General features: G+C 36.3%; 1 protein-coding gene across 1 annotated transcript in view; it reads left to right on the top strand.

Moving 5' to 3' along the window:
• The window catches only part of IRAG1 (inositol 1,4,5-triphosphate receptor associated 1), a 60,575-nt gene that overhangs the window by 19,371 nt on the left and 20,515 nt on the right, over positions 1-20,689 (top strand). Inside the window, exons 3-11 of the mRNA XM_031505074.2 lie at positions 6,242-6,305; positions 9,311-9,396; positions 10,440-10,628; positions 15,993-16,093; positions 16,881-16,951; positions 18,050-18,223; positions 19,169-19,246; positions 19,725-19,774; positions 20,207-20,248. Coding sequence (XP_031360934.2) covers positions 10,560-10,628; positions 15,993-16,093; positions 16,881-16,951; positions 18,050-18,223; positions 19,169-19,246; positions 19,725-19,774; positions 20,207-20,248 — 585 coding nt within the window. The 5' untranslated portion in view covers positions 6,242-6,305; positions 9,311-9,396; positions 10,440-10,559. The remainder of the gene's footprint in view (positions 1-6,241; positions 6,306-9,310; positions 9,397-10,439; positions 10,629-15,992; positions 16,094-16,880; positions 16,952-18,049; positions 18,224-19,168; positions 19,247-19,724; positions 19,775-20,206; positions 20,249-20,689) is intronic.

Genomic DNA, 20,689 nt, shown 5'->3' with positions numbered 1-20,689 from the left:
TTTTAAATTTAAATTTAATTTTAGGAGATGTGATAGGAAGAGGCAGCATATTTACAGCACAATTCAATTTATGTAAAGGCTGCTTGCAAAAGGGTTCATCTCACAAAGTTCACCAGATGTTATTTATGACTGAAGTTGAACTCAGTGCTGTGCCTGTATTATAAAAGAACCTTTTAAATAATGGAAATTAATATTTTACTGTGTGAGATATAAGAACAGCCATATCATGAGCACGCCTGATGGAACAGTCTCTGTGCTAATAGCTTGTTTCTGTATGATGCATGAATTTTGGGGTATTTATTTCACCCTTGTCTTAATTACCACATCATCCCGTCTAATGCAACACCTTCACAGTCTTCAAATTATTAAATCAAATATGCTTTGTTGGTTTCAGCTTGAAATTAATAACTGCCTCAATTAGCCCAATTAGCAAAAGAGGGACTCTGAGGAATTTATTGTTGATTCAGCATGTGCCTTATTGGAGGGTCATCCAATGCAATTCATTGCTAACTTGGTCAGTAAAATGCACATAGAATATCTTTGCTAAATGCATCAGTAACAAAGTGATCTTTCTGTCTCTGAATATTATGGGTCTTGGCTTTTAAATACCAGTTAAAAAAAAAAAAAAAAAAAACAAACAACCAAGATCAGGCTTCATCCAAGCTACTGAAACTCTGCCTTTACACAGTACATAAGTTGAATTGTGCTGTAAATATACTGCCTCTTCCTATCACACCTTCTAAAAATTAAATTTAAATTAAAAAATGCATCAGTTTGGGAATGCTTACTGTAAGAATTTCATAGTGTGAAAATAGCACTGTGTGACTGCATCTGAAGGGTTCTTGTCAGGGTATTTATAATGTCCCAGAAGCATACAGTCAGAAGCAAGAATAACACAGCACACAGAAATCTGTAAATGATTCAGCAATAGAGGAAAATGACCTTCTACAAAGTGTGTTTGCAGAATTTTGTATTGCATCTTTTGAGAAAGAAAGAGGGTTTGGTTCCAATTTTTCATTTACATCACACCTGAATGAGACACTGAGGACTTCCTCACCCCACCTCTTTGGAGAATACTAAAATTGAACAATCATCCTTTGTATTATTAATATGTTACTGTTGTTGTTTCTGTTGTTGCTGCTGCTGTAATACCTGTTTTTAGAGCTAGATATTGATGAGAGAAATTAGTATTGCTGCTGGCTTCAAAATTACAAGGTGGCATTACAGAATGTTACTGCTTTTTCACGCTACTGTATCATACGCTGGCAGGAAGGAAGAGGTGATATGGTGAGCTTTGTTTTTTCACAGACAGGTAGATCTGCATATTTCATGTGTACTCTAGGAATAAAATTGGACTGTTCCTAGCAAAAACAACAATTCTTGTGACCTAATATGCAGCATCCCTGAATCCAGGCTGGGCCATTGCAACCTGGATGAGTGAACTACCAGGTCTGTAGAAAAAAGTAAGCAGTCAAAATCCACACAATGGCTGTTGATTTGAATAAGTTGATAGTGAAGATATTCCTGTCCTGGTGTACAGCAATATTTGAAAAAACATTCAGTGGACTAAGATCTATCATTCCTTTCTCATAAAAAGTAAATTAAACATGTTCATGTTCTTTTGGCGTGTGTTCATTTTTGCAATGCAAAAATAGGTGTCCATGTATCACTAAAGTAAGCAAATGTCAATCTGATTGTGTCCAGGAAGGATAAAATGGGAATAAAATGCTTGCTTTGCTGCTTTGCCATTTATCTATGCAAGATGGAAAGCCAAGTATAATCTCCCTGCTTGAAAGCCCACAATTGCATTCTAGATCCCAAAAAAATCTATTTATTGTTGGTTTGTTCAACAAAGTTTCCCCTCTGGGATTACCCTTTGTGATTGGGAAAGAAAGAATTAAATTTCTTCATTTGGAAAATCTTTTTGCTTGACTAGCAACAAGACTCCTGGGTCACTAAGCAATAGTGTTCTGCCCTAATTGACTTCAACTTACTTATGTTTCTAAGTCAGGCCTTTGGTAGTCAGTTTTTCCAAATTATGTAAAGTTTATATCCTGCTGCCCTGTAAAGCAGAATAATTTATAAAATGTTTCTATGTAGAAATTGCTTTCAGTCATTTTACTTCATATAGAAACCTTAAGGTTTTTCTTTAAAAAAGATGAATTGACAGCAAGAAACACTGATTTTTTTTTTCCCCTAATCTTATCTGTCTCCCCTCCACACAAATGTATTTGCTCGCTTTTTATATTGAATAAGAATATAGTCAAGTGTCAATTTGAGAAAATATCATCTCAAGCTCCCCACTCTGCCTACACCCTAGTAAAAAATAAATGTATAACTAGAATGTGATGTATAATATATGCAGTCCAGACAGCAGAAACATATCTAGGTTTCTCCAAATCTGTGAGAAGGAGTAGAAGAAAGAAACCCAAGTAGCTGTGACTGAGAACATGATGCTCATTTAGGCAAAAGCATGTTGGGTGGTATTATCCCCTGGTATTCTGAATGGTGCAATTTCTGTTGGGAGATTCCTCAGTGCACAGGTCCTGCTTCAGAGGGGTCCTTCAGCACCACACAATGAGCCTGGCACTGCCTCTTAAACAATTTTACTTTTAAATAGTAATTTGTCCAGGAAGAAGAGAGCAATGTTTTTTTACTCACATATAATTTCAACTTTTTATTTATTTTATCCTGTTTTAAGTTCACTGCCTTTATGCTGTAATAGACATTTTTCTGGGTACTTCCTAGCTCTGGATTTGTTTTGAACTGCCCTCCTGAATGACACCAAGTGTACTGTTCTCCCACTCTTATCTTCACACTTTCTTATATGATGTTCCTTATTCTTATATGCTTAGGCATCCTTATTCTCCATGCCAAATATCCTCCTACTCTATATTCACATTCTTCCTTTAAACTGCATTTCCTTAAAGTCTACATAAAATAATCTGCAAGTTAAGAAATATAGCAACTCTGCCTTGAGATCTGACAGTCTTCTGATCATCAGTTTTGCTACTGTTGGCTGAATTCTTTCATTTATGTATAATACTGACTAAATCAGGGCTTCATTTTTCCTTAATATCACATGTATTGTCTTTTTTCCATATATATATTTCTAAAATTTTATTTTAAAGTACCTCAAAGTTCATTCCAACTGGTTTCCTAGAGGCCACCTGGCTGGGCAATGCTTTTTGTTGTCTTCTTGCTTTTCCAGCTGAAAGTCCACTGACAAAAAAACCCAAAAAACTTAGTAAGACATCCTTCTCATAAGAGAGCTGAGTCCAGTATCTTAGTTACAGACTTAACCAGATAAAATCACCATTTTTGAGTTCTGTGTCAAGGATATTTGTTCAAAGAAAAGCCCCAGAATGAATAAAAAGTACAGGTGAACCAAAACATGGGTTTTTTTTTCTGGGCTTGTATGCAGTTCTTAAAACTATTTGTTGTTGTGCTGCTTATAACCTCATTTTCTTATGCTCTTTTTAGTGCTAGATGCCTGAAAATAAAAAAAAATTATATCTCAACCAGAGTAATTTATAAAAATTTTATTCATGCAACATTAACTACTACTTGCCTCTAAAAAAAAACCCCAAAATAATGGAATTGGGAAATTTTCAGGCTGTCTAAAATAGGCTTACCTTAAAAGAAATTCCATTTTTTTTTTAATCTGCATCCAGTAGTGTAAAAAGCTAGTGAAATACTGCTCCTCAGTGTTTCTAAAATATGTACATTCTTCATTTGTTTGCTGTTTGTCTGCAGCATAAAATTCAGCCTAGAATTCTTGCAAGACAAAAAAAGTCATTGTAAGCCAGTACTTCAGATGCTTTGCTGCAAGAGAAGTAAATCTAAACACTGACTGCTAACAAAACAGAAACTGTAAAAACATTGCTAAAACAAATGAAGCTGACATATTACAGAAAGAAAAGTGCTATTTTTGAACACAATTATGATCTTTTAGTAAGTCTTAAATTTCCATTTAGCTATGTTAAAATGATTGTCTCTGAGTTAAATAGGTCCAATAGCTTTTTCTCTTAATGTATCAAGGAAGAGCTAAAGCTGGGACCAGAATGGATCCTTTGGGAGTTAAGTACAGAACTCCCAGAATAATTTGTCCACTAAACTCTTTTGGAATTAGCTTTCTTATTTCCTTAAACTCTGATGTAAATTTTTGATACATAATCAAAACAGGTGCCTTGTTATAGGGGTTGATCTTGTTGATAAGGCAGCAGCATCACCTGTCACCCCCAAAACTTTTGGTTTTCAGTCTCAGCAGTGTCATAGCTACTCATTACCAGAAAAATTCTCCCAGGATGCGTGTCAGGCTGGACATGCATCAAAACTTTTTACGTTCTGCCTGACCTAACTTTTCCTTTCTCTCATTCAAGCAGATTATTGAAAACCATCCAGTTTTATGTGTTCCTGGGCTATGAGGAAAACAGGAAGCAGAAAAGGAGATTCTTTCCTGTTCTGCTGCTCTGTAAATTGAGTCCTACATGTGTCGCTTGTAGTTCCAAAGAAGTTTGTAATCACTGAGTTTGAGGGAAGGTTTTTATAAATTATATTTTCCTTCAGCTTTCTCTAGTTTCTTCCTTTAAAATATTTTTGTGACAGAATTATTCACATTTATCCCTTGTCTCTGAGGTTGCAACCTGGAATTTTTCTGATTGTTAAGAAGTATAATTTAAGTCACTCAGTAATGAATCTCAGAATGAAAACAGATTTTTTTGAATTCACACAATGGTTCTTTGTACACTGCGTGCCCCAGTGGAATTGTTCTGTATCCTAAAAACAGAAATACCACTTTGTCTTCCAGGTTTTACCTTGAGTAGTCGCATGGATGTTAGTGTGAGTGGAACTCGGATCATTAAGGTTATCACAGAGGTGCCTTATTTTTGTCCTGGGGTTATGACTCTGTGGTTTGGTAAATTGGCTGAAGCAGGATCTTAATCTCTTGCAAACTTGAGTATTTAACGTGAAAAACCACTCTTTTTTCATAAGAATGAGATGCAATAGGAAACTACTAGTCAATATTTTTCCTGTGTTGCAGACAATAAAGAAAATGTGTTCCAGTTTCCATGTAGGACCTTTTGTCACAAAGGGCAAGAATGTACATGAGTCATTTTCAGTTGTGGATTCTTTTTCCTTTTCCCAGTGAATTTTCCTATTATACAAAGATCTTGGAGTCTTAATGCAAAATTTCAAAGTGTTTCTATTAAGATATTCTGGATTTGTTTTTTTGGGGTTTATTTGCTTTGTTGTGGTTTTGGGTTTTTAAAATTTTAGAGGATGGTTATATCTGCCGACAAACTGTGTATCTTATGCTATAATCATGCTTTGTCTTAGAAAACACTTTTGTGGTACAAACACAAGAAAAACACCCTGTTTTGCTCAGACTTTGAAGGACGTTTCCTGGGTCTTAAGTACTCCAAAGCTGCAAAACCAAATTCAAAATGTTACGCAAATTCCATATATTTTTATAGCTATACAAAAAGGAGTGCAAGAAGGTACCTTTTTAATTTGGTAACATTTTACAACCACTTTACAGTGCAACACAGAAAAAAGTTACAGAAAGCCACTCAGAATTGTGCAGTTCAGCTGCTGCATCCATGAACAAGCAACTCCTGCTTTGACAAATGAGACTTGACCACAGGCAGGATGCAGTTAAGAAATAGTAATAAAATGCTTTCTTAATTGGTTATTTCTGCACTTTTTTGTGTCCCTTTGCTGAGATGTGACAGCATTTGGGGTCAGGTGCCCAGCTATCAGTGGAGATGGAGTGAAGCATCTTTCTTTGAGCCTTTGCTGCCACGGACTCAGCCATGACTCAGCCAGGGGAAGTTAAGTGATTATACTTAACTTTCTCTACTATGGTAAAATAAGTTGCAGAGAGAACACACTGAAAGCCAAGGACCTCTAAATACTTTTCCCTTTTATGGAATAGAGCTCCCAGATCTCCATTTCCTGGAGATTGTACTCTAAGCCTACACAGTGGTAAAAGAAAGTTCTTTGCATTCACTGATCTGTATCTGTCTACAAATTTGAGCTCAGGGTCTAATTTTTTTCTTAACTATTTTAAGCAGTAAGTTTGTAATAATAGACCAAAACATTGAAAAGCACTCCATTCTCTCTTTTATTTCTTTTTCTTTTTCTTTTTTCTTTTTCTTTAGGTTGTCTCCCCTTAGTGTGGGAATGAGCAGAATTTGGTGAACTAGAGAAGTAATTTGTTTTTTAACTCATTTTGTAGGTGCACAAGGCTTGTGCATACTGAGATTGTAGATCTTCACCCGCATCCACTCTGCCTATGACATGTGAGTTAATCTCCACAAGTATTTCGTTTTAAAAGATAATTTTGAAGATTTTGTCATTTGTGAAAGAATGGAGTTTTGGGGGAGATAATTTACTTTGATAAAAAAGTACAATAATGTAAATGATAGTCTTTGATAAGATAGAGGTAAGCCAGACAGGGCTTGATTAATGGAAAGAAAAAAGAAATAAAAATAGAAATAACAGGATCTTGAAATTATCTCAGTGCCTAGGATGCTAATATGTGCTCATGCACATTGCCTATTTCTAAAGTGCATGTGTATTTTTAAGCTCTTTTCAGTGTCTTCAGGGCCAGTAATTACAGGTGTTTCAGTTGGTACCTCACTGTATTGCATGTATTGTTAACATATCATTTCCTTCTTTGACTGAAATGTGTTTGCTCTTGTGGAAAGGAGACAAAGTTGGCAAAGCTAATGGGGGCATCTTTCCAAAGGCTGTGCAGCTGGCAGGTGAGCCAGGCTTAGAAGCAGGCTAGTCAAGCTCTTCACACTCTAGCTCAGGGTTCAGTAAAGCTGTCAGCTGGTTTTGTAAATAGAGACGTGAATTTCTGTAAGCTCCAAGGCTGCGCTCTGCCCTAATGCTCTGCTGAAAAAGAAAAAATGTACCTTCCAGTGACATAAATTTTCCAAGGATATTTCTTTATCTTCTATCTACATTTTTGAGATTCAGATAAACTCCTAATTCATGTAGAATGTTCTTACAAAGCCTCCCATTTCTATCCATTTTGACTCCATGTGACGTTTACTGTGGTTGTTTTCACTGCCCAGCTAAAGGGGCATAAGGTCACTTCAGCAGTGATGGAAGAATATTTATTCACTAATATTAATATTTAAGTTTCCATCTTTTCTAAGCCTTTGCCTTCCCTACCAGTATCAGAAGGCAGTAATTGTTTGTGAAATGCAGAACTCCTTGCAGAGCATGGTATATCCACTTGAATTTACAATGTATGATATCTGTGTTGGGTAAGCATCATAGTCTTTAAAAAATCTGGGCTACTGACTTTGAGAACACTGCACAGGTTAAAACTAAGCTTTTAGACTGAAAGTTAATAATTTTGAAGTTCTAAATAATGTAGCTTATTAATTGAACTATATCCTTATACTGAAATACCGAAATGCAGTGCCACTCACTTTGGCAGTGTAGTGAACTGCAGCAATGCAGTTAAGGTGTGCAAATATGATGTTTGATTCAAGAAGCCAAAGAATATGAATAACTATGTGTAAGCTTTCACTGCTCTAATATAGTCCTCAGCACTGGGGTTTTCTGGAGTGGTAGTAGGAAAAAATGGAAAGTCAAAAGAAGAAATTTTCCTACTGATCAGTACAGAGATTTGAAGCTTATTCCTATTTGCAAGATAGCTCTGTAAGGAAATCAGAGTAGGGTTCTAATTGTGTTGGAGACAGCCTGAACTCAGTCCACTCCAAATCTGGGGGTTGTTAAGGTGGCATAAATTCATCTTTCTGCCCTCTGTTTTCCCTTGGCTGTACTTTCTGTGCTGCATCTCTAGGACAACACAGCTCACGATTTGTCTCTTTCTATTCTTAGACAAGCTTACTGATTTATTTCTTTTTCTTTTAAAGATTTTTTTGATTTCTAAATCTGAAAAATGAACTGAAACTTGATATGTTTAATCGCTCTTTCTTGTTTCAAGATAAGTTGCATTACTTTTTTAAGTTTAGTATGTACTAAGAACTCAGCTAAGACTAGGAATAAACCACTTTGGTGCAATAGCTTCTACAATTCCATGTAGTACTGCAAACATGCTTTGGCCATGACTTGAAACATTCCTGATTTTTCAGGCCCAGCATTGGGTTGAATGTATCAGAACCATAATAAATTCATTAGGCAAACACTAAGAGGGATTAGATAAATAGCCAGATTTATATATTTTATTTTCTTCTTTTTTTAAAATTTATGTTCTTGCAAATTCAGAAATTGTGTAGGATGCCAGGATTTTCTTATAGAGATGAAAAGTAAGTCTATGTCATATTTTTTAGTTACCTTGTTTCCATCTCAGCTTCATGTGTTGTAAATAGTTGGTGACTGCATTTGATACAAAAAAACATAATTGTTGAAACACACAGATGTTCAGTATCTGTCTAATGTGTGGATTTATTAAAATATGCATAATCATAAATATGTATTTTCCATCCTATTAGGGACTTTGTTTTGCCTTAATAGCCATTTTTAAATATTTTATTAATAGAAAATTTCCTCTATTCTTATTTGAAGTCAGAGGTGGGTAAAATCATGATACAAACATGAAGTACCACTTACCTTTGTAGAATTAGAAAACCACCTGTAACAGGTACAAAATTGTCTAGAAAAGCTTGAAATACACTGTCCCTACAGCATGCACTCCTCTGAAAAATCTTTATGCCCACTGTTCAAAAAGAGTCTGTATCTTGGTCTTCATAATGATGTCACATATGCTGCATCTTTTTCAGTATTGTTATTGAGGAACTGCAATATAGAATTACTTTTTCCTGAACACAGCAATACTTGTGTAGGATCATTTTTACAATCTATTTATTCTGCATTAAAGTTCACGTGAGATGGCCTTGTATTCCTCTTCTAGTGAAAGAGAAAATTAAGTTTCCAACATAATGTGAAATAAACCTAATAAAAGCATGGGTCTTAGCTGCTTCTGTAGTCCAAAGTTTTCACACATTCTGTAGGTTTTACAACACAGATTTTCTTCTGTGAGAGTTGAGGTGAGGCACTTGTCACTACTGAGACTGCTTCAGTGTTTCTTGTGAATGATTTTGCCTCTTTTTGCTTTTATTTTAAAGCGACAGATGTATTTTGACAAATGCAATTGGCAATCTCAACAAACCTACATGTTCCTGAATCCATTTCTTTGCCCACCCCTGAAATGGAAGGGAAAACTGTAGCAGGTTAATTTACAATGCAGGAGTCAGCAGTTCCTGGTGGAGACACCAAGTGTGCACCAGGTGGCCTCAGCTGTGTGTGTGTGTGTGACCTGCAGGCACCTCCGGGGAGTGCAGTGATGTGTTCATGAGGACACTGATGTACTGATGAGAACAGCTCCCTGATTCCTGGGCAGGTGTCACAGTAAGTATTGCAACCCATCCACTGCCACTCTAAGGACTGATTTGTGCTTTGCACTGCTGATCCTCAGACTTTGGTGCAGGCTTTCATGCTGATGTTACACTTGTGAATGCATTGCCTCCCCTTGATACTAACAATAAGAATTTTCTCAGCTAATAGGTAGTGATTTTTTTTTTTTTTTTCCTTTGGGCATTTCTGCTGTTTTGTTTTGGAAGTGTCTTGCCCTTTGTTGTCTTGTGCAGAGGTACACCAAGTCTTTTCACAATTCACCTTGCTGAAAGGAAGAGTGCCACCCTCTAGGGTTCCAGTTTTGGTCCTCTGAGATGTGAGATCATGCTCTGTAGCATTAAGGCTATTAGTTACTAAAAGGCATATTGTGGAAGAGATGGCCGAGAAAGGGACCCTAGCAATATCTGTCAGTATATCTGCAGGGAGGTGTCAGAGGATGGATCCAGACTCTGCTTGGTGGTGCTGAGCAATAGGACAAGAGGCAAGGGCAGAAACTGATGCACAGGAAGTTCCATGTGAACATGAGGAAAAACTTCTGTGCAGATGATTGTGCACTGGAACAGATCGTCCAGATAGGCCATGGAGTCACCCTCACAGGAGATATTCAAGAACTTTCTGGATGCAGTTTTGTTCCATGTGCTCTGGGATGACCCGGCTTGAGCAGGGAGGTTGGACCAGATGACCCCTGTGGTCCCTTCCAACCTGAACCATTCTGCTGTTCTGTGATATCCAGGATGTGATGACAAGATGCTGTTTACTTCTTAGAGGCTATTTAGAAAAGGCAGTTTGGTCACATCATAGTGACAAAGTAAAAATTGTAAAATGGAGGAAAGAGATGGAAATAGCAACAAGAGCAGAAGGTTGTCTGTTTTGAATGCATCTGCATTTGCTACTTGACCTTGAAAGCTTTAGTTAATAAAACACAAGATAGCATTTTTAATTTAAACCTTAATACTGTTTGTTATTGTAAAGTGATCTCAGTTTTTGAGCATAGAGTTTTAAATGGATTTGATTTGTATTTTTGGCATCTAACCCAGCCTGCAGATCACGAGGCCTCCCAGAGCTTATGCCTTCAGGTTAACTTGAAACAGATACTGCCAGCAGTGCATGGTCCTCTTAGTCAACATTGCAGCTCCACGTGCTTCACGCTGCCCACCATGCCAACCTTACCTGAAGACAAGGGACAAGCAAAAGAGGCCCAGCACAGCAGCTCTCCTCCAGCCAAAGTAAGCTCTCTTACTTACAAAGGTGCTTTCTGACACTAGCTGGAAACCTGAGGCTGAAACCTGTTTGTATATATTTAGGGGTTTATAAAATCAAATCTGTTTGTTGCTCTATCTTAGGGTGTTTTGCGTAATTGATGAAGATATGAATGATCCTTTAGCTGAAATCCTTAGAGTTCCTCAAATATTTTATAGCCTAAGGGATGAAACTTAAATGGCTCAAGCAGTTGTTTATAATTTTGAACTGGAGGCTTATAAATGGTTCAGAACAGACAGACATATATCAAAGTTGTCCAAAAATGTCCTTTCTGATGTTATTAAAGAAAACTTTAAACTTTGAGAACAGAACTTAGGCTTTCACTTCAACAACTAGTGTTGTTTTTACAGATATAGAGGATGTTATGCAACTCGTGTGTGTGAAAGATGGAAATGGGTTTTTTGGTTTGTATTCTTTCTCAGTGCTTTATTTGCCAAAGCAGTAGATGAACATACACTGGAGCTATACAGAGGCAGGTGGGTGCTATCCAGGCATATTGATCAGTTGGCTTCAAATTTGTGTGGCATCTATATGTTTTTACATGTTTTATTTCCAGATAAATATAAAAAATCAAGAACAGATGGGTGTTCCTCATTTTCATTAATCTATACCACAGATAAAAAGTAGCTTTATGCTTTAATAAACTGGGGTTGGATTTTTTTCAGTTGTTAGCTTAGCTGAAGTAAAGAACCTCACTGCGATTAAGAAATCACAGGTTATCCAAATCATTAATTTTTATGCAAACTGGGGTAAAGAAAGAGGATTTATAATCTGGCACATCCTCAATTAAAGATGTGACACTGTCATTTGGTTTGGGGACACTACATTCCAGACTTTAGGTGAAAACATCCGCTACTTTAACATTGTTGGAAAATGTCAGCAGTGAGCTCTGCACTGATTTGTCCTGCCTTCCATCTGAATTGCACATGGTGCTGAGTGTTAATTTCCTGCCTTAAGATAAACACCTCAGTTGGATACAAGTTCATCAAGACTACCATCTGATAACATATATTAGCTCAGGAAGATTGTATTGGGGTTTTTTAACTCACCTATGTGAAAAATGTTTTAGTACAAAAGACTTGCTATATAAAACACACCCAAAGATGAAAAATGCAAAAGTCTAGCAGACATCAGTGATTCTAATCCTGAATGTGCTTGTCAAGTGGGAGAAATGAAAATTTCCAACCTCCTAATACAAAAGCATTAAATTTTTAATACATTTTCCAGGCCTTTTAGATGTAGGTCTTAAATGACCTGTGGTAATGTGATAGTTCATGAATCAGTTCACTGTGCAAAATGCTTCATTTTAGACAAATGATTATTTTTAGGCACAAAATCACAGTGGAGTGATTTTAACCAACACACTGCTCATAAACCTACTTAAGGTTTGCCACTGGCCAATGTTGTGAAAACTTGAACTTGTTCATAGCTGTTGTCACTCTTGGCTCTTGCTGCAGGTCAAGTTCTACAGCATGACTCTAAGTCACTCTAAGTAAAACATCTTATTGTGAGATAAGGACTTGCAAGCAAGGAGAGGGCATCAGAAAGAGCTAAATCTGATTAATTTATTTTCTGCCACTCAACAAAATTTTCCAAGTCTGGAATTTCATCTCATCTAGAGTGCTGTCTGGTGTCTAACAGCTTCCTTGTTCTGTTTCAGGAGATTTTTCCCCACCCTTTCCTTGCATGCCTAAATGCACACAGATTGCAAAACAGTTCAGACAAAAAGAAAATGAATTTTACATTACATGTAGCTTTCTGCATGCTTCAAGTGTGATCATGCTTTTACATGATGGGAAGACCTGGGTTCTATGTCTCAAATTAATTTTGAGAAAACAAATGTGGGTTTTTATTTCAGTATTTCTTAAAGCAGCCTGTGTTTCTCTGAAGTTCAGTCCAGACTTTTAGTTAATATCTAAGAATATGGCCAGGTGACAGTGGGTTTTCTGTTTCCTGTTTTTTGTTTTTTTTTTTCCCCAGTGCTTTAAAGGATTCAGGTGTTATGCAGTAAAGTTCTGTCACCTGTCTGTCTGGCATGGTAGGCCTTTCAGAAGAGTATCTTAATGTTCCTTCTCCCCTCACCATCCCATTAATGTAAAAATTATCCAAATTTGTCTGGATTATAAAAATTCAAAAGCACATTCTCTGTATGCTTAGTGAGGGCCTGGTAGAACTTAAAAGCCAGAACATCTGGCGGTTCTACTTCCATCCCTGATCCTCTTGGCTGTTCTGTTATGGACCAAACTGCCTGTGCCACCTCTCAGCCCTCCAGACACCTCCCTGCAAGTCTGCATGGCTCCTGGTCACCCTTGTGGAGCAGTTCCCACCTGAGCCACAGAGGTGGAGTCAGTTTTACCCTACATTTTTGTTGAGGGGAGAGCTTTGGACAAAAAAGGAAGCAAAGACAGGGGTAGCAGGGAAGCACTGGTAGTGGAAGATGAGGCAACTGTTTGGAATAGCTGAGGAGCAGACGGGGCTGGAAGCTACCAAGGGAGCAGAGTTAAAGGCACACATATAAGAAGGTGATGGAAATCTGTGAACATCTCTGTGCAGCTGTAAAACACTGTACTGTTGTGAGGCAGCTTAAGCTTCCTGTCAAAGCTCCTCTTCCAAGGCCTGTGTAGAGCAGCCTAAGCTCTCCTCAGTCTAAAACAATTCCTTTCGATTGGAGCCAGCTGGCCCTGCAAAGAGCTTCCTGCTCTGGCTCTTCCTGACCCTCTCCTGGACAATGCAGGTTTGGACAAGGAGGGCCATGAGGTTTCACTTGTGCAGATGCTGAACTCCTATAGCTGCTGACCAGGATTAATGTTTTCTACCTGACCTGAACTAGCCTTGACTGCAAACTCTTTTTGTTTTTTACTTCTCTCTCTCTCTCTCTTTTTTAATGAGCTGTTTTTAGAGTCCTAAAATGGGCTTAAGTGACTTTGTGGCTGATGTTACATCATTCAAAAGTTTTTGCTTTCTGGCAGTCACGAGATTAGTATAAACACTGTGCATGTGTATTCAGCTGCTTTGCCCTACAAGCAGGGGAGTCACCTGAGTTTTGTCATTGACAAAATATATTGTCCTTTTTTAACATTTTCAAGCATATTACTAAAAATTGCTTTTAAGCTATTGTCATAAAATGTCACTTGTGCATTTGAATCACATATGCTTTGGGATTCTGACATTTTCAGAATTACAAGGATATTTTTCCTAAATTTAAATCTGCCCAGTGTTTTCTTGGCATGTTCCCCATCCTGCGCTCCTATGACTGACAAAGTGAACTTGCCAAGGCAGTTCATATGAGAGTTATGAGTATGGAAGTGTGGAGCTGCTTTAAAAAATTAATTATTGTAAAAAAAGATGCTATTTGCAGTAGAATCAAGAATCCTAACTCAGGTATCCAAATCAAGGCTTATTTCATTACCTTTGAGAGGTAGAAGGGTTATGCTATGTATTTAATATTATACCATTTTCCACGTAATTCTAGAGTTCTTTGACTTGATCAGAAAATACATGATTTCAACAAGAATAAAATGCAGCACTGGGAGAGATGTTGCAAGGGGTTCTATGGCAAATGACAGACATTAGCAGTCAAGTAAGAGTCAGCTTCCTTATGGAATAGAATAGAGTGCTTTAGGATGGAAGGGATCTTAAAGGTCATGCAGTTCCAATTGCCCTGTTATGGACAGGTATAGTAAAATATGGTGAACCCCTGGATGCAGGAAGAAATGATGATGTCTGGCTCCAGATCAGAAAGCTGAATGATAGCTTTATTAAAACTATGCTATATTACATTAATATAGTATTTAAAGAGATATTATCCTATTCTACATACTTACCTATCTAACTAACAAACTCGTAACTCTGCTAAGAGTCTGAGACACAGCTGGATCCAATTGGTCATTGAACCCAAACAACCTTCACCAGAATCCAATCAAGCAATCACTTCAGGTAAACAATCTCCATACCACATTCCACATGGGGAAAACAAAGGAGCAGAGATAATGATTGTTTTCTCTTCTTCTCTCTGTGCTTCTCCAAGAAATCCTGAGAGACAGAATTATGTCTCTCTGTCCAGAGAATGTGAATGTCACAGACAAGGACACTTTCCACTAGACCAGGTACCTCAGAACTCCACGCAACCTGGCCTGGAACAATTCCAGAGTCTAAAATTGACTTGCTGAACTGTGACTTACTACATTCTTCATTCTATTAATGTCTAAAATAGTGCTATTACAACAGCTTTTTCTTACCTTACCTGCCTTACAAATTTCTTGTGAAGCTTTGGGATGTAGTTTCAAGAAAATTTTAGACTCCAGATAACAAACTAGAACAAAACTCTTGTATGTATCAGTGCCTAGCAGAAGCAATTAGGATTTGAGTATTTATAAATTATTCTTTAAATTTTACAAGTCACTTGACAGCAGCCAACTGCCACTTCTGGGAAGCTTTCCCCTCCAGCTGTTTCTTGGTTTTAATCTGAATACAGTGCTTGGGGTAGAAGTAAGAATTTTCTTTCTTATATATGAGACATCCACTTTAATTTATGCCAACTTGATGCATCTCAACTTGTGATATCTCACAGGAAATGGAATCCTTTTCTTCAGCTGAATGGTGTCATTATGCAGAAGGTGTGAGATTAAATTCTTGAGGCAAGGCCTCATATTTTTAAGCAGGCAAGCACGTATTTATATTCAGTACCAGCCTGCCAGTTTCTTTTAAAAATTATATTTTATTTTACTAAATATTTAAATTGTATTTTAAAGAATATTTTTCCAAGTAATTTGAGGGAAAACCATGAGGAGCTCTTAACAAGATAACTTTAAATTATTTTCTGAGGTTTCAGGTATCATGGGGGTATCATCACACTTAATATTGTTTGTTCAAGATTTCATTATACATTACTATGATTTGGAGGGTTTGTGTTCTTAATTTAGCCCTGTTATACAGAGCTGCTTTTCACTCTTGCATTCAGCTCATAAACTCACTGAACTCTTGGACATGTACTTCACTATAGGAATGGTTTGCTGTGTGTAAAACTGGACTGTCTGCCTTTTTAAAGCTTTCTCATTAGCTCCATGCTTATTGAATTTAGCTTGCATGCATTAAAACTTTTTAAAGAAAACAGATATTCCAGGTATCCATCATGTCTTTTGAGTAATTTAAGTGTAGGCCTCTAATTAATGTTTGTTTTGTCAAATTACAGCTAATTATTTCTTATTTAAATTACTTTTTCTTTTTTAGGTAAATTGAGAAATACACATTGTTTTCCACAGAGAAAATCAATGTTCAATGGTGTGAATTTCTGCTTAACTACATTTTTATATTTGTCACACACCATTCAGGACACAACTGTTGAAGGGACAACATGCAGCACACCTTCTATTGTTCTTCCAGAGAATGCTGTCACACCAGATGTAGAAATTGATAAAAATCTGGTTAACAGGTACTATACAATACATTATCAATCCATCCGTAAGTTCCAGGGTGTGTTTCTAAAATATTGCCCTGAAATGTATGTTGTATGAAAATATTAATGCTGCATCTCTGTGATTTGGTTGTATTGCCTTTGCATTTTGAGACTGGTGTTTGGGATGCTGGGTGGAGTAACAGGATTATAATTTAGACTAAAATAATAGAGTTACACAGAGTAACTTGCCTGGCAACCCCACTTATTGAGCTGGACAACTTAAATATCTAGTTTGAACACTGTAATACAATGGGGTTTGAAGATGTTTTGGGCTTGTTCACATAGATGGGACAAGAATACCACCTTGAGGTTAAGCATATGTGAAAGTAAGTAATTGAATAGAAATAGTAATCTTTTTTGAAGTTGAAAAGTTCAATTCAGTTTTCAGTTATTATATTTACTCTGATAAAGCATACTTACTGACCTGGTCTTTTTAATTTTATTGACCTGCCTCTAAATTTTTAAGTCATGGTAGTAATCTAAAGAAATGCAGGGACTTTTTTCTGAGAAATGAGGTTCACAGTGAATGAGATTAATAGCAAAATTTAGAACTCCTTTGTCAGTTCAATTTCTGCAATTTTCCTTCTTTCCGCAATCTCCTCCATTTTCCAGTTGTTTGGTGGTGTGAGGGACTGCAATAAATGCTTTTTGTCTTCATTTTTAAACCGAAGGGCTTTCTTTTTAATATTAACTTTTAATAGGCAATTAGGACCTCTTTTTGGTGTAATACTCCATAATTTTTTTTCTTCATTTTTCTCTCTAGGCCTCGGAGTCCTCACAGGAGACATTCGAACCGTGCTACCAGGAATTCAACAAGTTCACTGACTTCTGTTGGTAAGAAGTGATTATTCATTTCAACTAGGATGTGTTCCCAGAAAATGTGACATGCAATAAAAACCTATAGAAAGAGTCTGATTGTACTGACCACATTTTTTTTTCTCTGCACACTGTGTAATGCATGCACAGGGAATGCTGCTGGGATGTTGAATTGGAGTCATGAGCTTCCAGCACACAAATCTGAGTTTAAACCAAAACAGATATTTCACTGACAATAGATTGCTTTAGAATATTTAATTGTAAGTATGGTTTTTGGCATCCTTGAAATTGAGCTAAATTTAATGAAATTAAAGCCAAAGTATTTCTCCCTCCCCACCAAAAAAATAAATCAAAAAACAATAATGAAACAACTCCACACCCACAAACAAAAAACCCTTGAGTTTTTGCTGCTTGCTTGCATTCTTAGCTTTTCTGAAAACTGATGGTTCTGTAATGGCTCTTGTCAATTTAAAAAATATTTTTCTCATATCACCTGGTGACTTTCCTCCCCCTCATCCAAGCTGTTCTTTAGATGCTCATAAAAGCCATTTATAATTACTCACTCAGAAAGGGCCTTGCCTTCTTTGCTTCATCATAACTGGAGAATTGCAAAAGTTTAGTGTTTTCAACCAATTTAAATGCCACAGATTAATGAAGTGTTAAATTAATTGTTAAAACTATTGTGCATAAATCTTTGCTGGGTGAGTTTGTGGGTTCTTAGCCTTGAAAAACTGAATATGAAAATTCCATGAAGAAACTCAGTCTACAACAGAAATGCCGTTACAGTTAGTTGAGATAGATCTAATGGCACTTTTATTTAGAAATGAGAAACTGCATTGGAGGCACAGTTGGAAAAGCCAGTTTCACATATTCAGAGAATTTCTGATCACAGTGAATTAATCTTAGTGTGTTACCTGTGGTTTTGAGGACTTGCTCTAAACTTGAGATTGTATCAACATAAGGAATGAGCAAACAGTAATTTTTTTGTGACATGAAAGCTGAAAACTAAATTTATAGGTATAAATTTACAGGTTTGTTTTGAACTTGTTACTCTCACATGCCACAATATAGATGGAAATGGAAGGTCCAGCTCTAATTCTGCCATTTTCTATACAGACAATAGCGGTCATGTGATTGATCTGGTGAATGATCCACTACCAGATGTCAAAATATCAGAGGAAGACAAAAAGAAGAACCTTGAATTGTTAGAAGAAGCAAAGAAAGTGAGTGAGAGATTCCTTACACGCAGAGGCAGAAAGTCAAGAAGCAGCTTCTCAGAGTCACCCACAGGTAGGGGTAGATCCTGAAAACCAGATTTTACATCCTCCTTCAAACATCTGTAAAGGCAAACATCTCCTGTAATCTATACATTGCTGCTGTTGACATATACTTGGTTAATTTGAAAGTCAGAATCCCTCATGTCCTCCACAAAGTTCCACATAAAACAGAAATGACCCATCTGTACTACCCAGATGTGTCAGGGTAAAATGGTGTAAAGTTACACTGCAAACAGTGTAGCAAGAAAGCATGAAGTATTTCTATTGAAAAGTGAAAAATACTCAGAAATTGTTGTTTAAATGAAATTCTAGTGGCTAGATTCTTCCTACTGAAAAACATTCCCTCCAGACACAATTACACTACCTCCTATTCTGAACATAGTCATAAACTAAGCTAAATGGACCAGATCCTCCTTTAAAAACAGAAGAATAAAATGTTTTATTCTAGAATGTCAATTGAAATTATTTCTCCTTTTATATGAAGTGTTTGAAAGCTGGAATAAAATGCTATTTTACCATGAAATAGGACTCTCATTTTGATTTGAAATGCCAGTTCAAACAAAGTTGTGTCTTACAATTGGCCCAACACTCTCTGGAGGTAAAAAACAAAAAGCATCCTACAACTATACATCACCTCTTTTTTTCACTAAATTCCTCATCAATCTTCTCTTGTGCTGTGTCTCCTCAGTGCTTACAGTACCAGAAAACTGAGGAGCACAAGAATTTCTTGTATCAATAGAAATGTATCCATTTTTGATAAGTATAAGACATGAAACATACTCTAAACTCCTAATTGCCAAGTACAACCTGGCAATTAAAATGATTTGTCAGGTTCTGGATGAACACATGACTATGATTTTGATGTTTTAATCTCACCTGAATTCTAAAAATACAGAAGGTACAAGCCTATAAAGTAAAATCACCTTTTAATTTTGTTTTTGTCTTTGTTCTATTGAAGCAGTTTCCCCTACTCTTAGTCCTAAAGTTTCACCCATAGCATCTTGGAGCAACTCTCTCACTCTTCCACTTCCATCAGGTAAAATGATCATGAATCATTAAGGGAGAAAAGGCCTCTAAGATCATAAAATCCAATCATTTGCAGGCTCAAACTTTAACTTATAAAACCTCACCAAAAAAAGTATTTGTTTAGTATTTCTTGAGAAAAGTAAATTTAAGCATCTAGTCCTGAATATGATACAAGTTCCTTAATGCATACAAAATATATTTTTGCATATAGATTTTTAATTATATTTTTATTCCTGTGATGTTGCAAGTTCACATGTTCTATTTTCTAAATTTTATCAATAAGAGAGTTTTGAGAAGATCTAATAATCTTTCACTTGCTATGTGTTTGAGGGTTTTTTTTTCCTTTTTTAATCGTATTTTTGACATTTGAATTTTTGTCCTTCACGTATCATGGGAAACTGTGCCACGTATGTGTTTGCTAATGCTATAGTAGTAAAAGTTTTGAGCAAAATATCAGGCTACGCCCTAATTATATGTCTATATTTCAGGGTTGGATACATGCACAACCACTAGCATTGAGTCAGTATCTCCAGGGCAGGTAAGAGCTGAATAGTCTGTGTAATAACCTGGTTATATACAATACTATATGATAATATGTTGCCCTTTTATTCCTTGATAAAAACTGTATGTTTGGAATACCATTTTATAGACCAAAATTGGATCAGTGGTATTTCTCTGTACAGCAAAGGACAAATATTTAGTCGGAAGACAGAAATCCATGAAGTAACAAGAACTGAAAGGTCATGAAGATCTGTTAAGTATAGAAAATAGAAAAAGATGCAATATCACCCTAATCTATGAAAAAAATAATCCCTAAAGTTATTTCATAAATAAATAAAAGAAGCAATGTAAAAATTATAGGATTCAAAGTTCAGCCATTAATATCTATGTCTAATGTTTGTAGGATAGGTGTAAAACAGAACCTTGTAAGTGTTTTTTTCTTTTTTCTTTTTTTTTTTTTTTGTGCTAGAATAATAGAATTGTGAAAGAGGATGACAGACAAACTGGAGAGGTAAGTGTTTCACATTGAGAGCTGAACAAAGTCTGCTAGTTTGTCTTGGCACACATATGACTCACTGATGGGACTAAAAATGTTGAAAGATTATTCACTGTGTGAAAGGAAAATTACACTGCTTTAAGAAATTATGAAGGACCTACAAAAGAAGTAGAGGATAGTAAGCTTACCACTTGATCTTTCCAAACTATCATGGACCCTGCTCTAGCTCAGTTAAAATCAATATACTAAGTAACTTTATGAGCAAAATAAAAATATATACTATAGCCATTTAGGTGTATGTCAGTGGTTTAGACTTTCCATGACTTTAACATGCTGAGGAGCTTGACTTTAGGAAGATTGATGTAATGGACTCTGGAATGGGAGAGGTTAACTCAAAAGTTCAGAAAGCAGATTCCAAATTCACTATTCTTTAAGTGCCTTTTAAAAATTATTTCT

Source organism: Lonchura striata, chromosome 6, assembly GCF_046129695.1.
Source record: "Lonchura striata isolate bLonStr1 chromosome 6, bLonStr1.mat, whole genome shotgun sequence".
Taxonomy (NCBI): Eukaryota; Metazoa; Chordata; class Aves; order Passeriformes; family Estrildidae; genus Lonchura; species Lonchura striata.
This window is presented reverse-complemented; position numbering and strand designations above follow the sequence as displayed.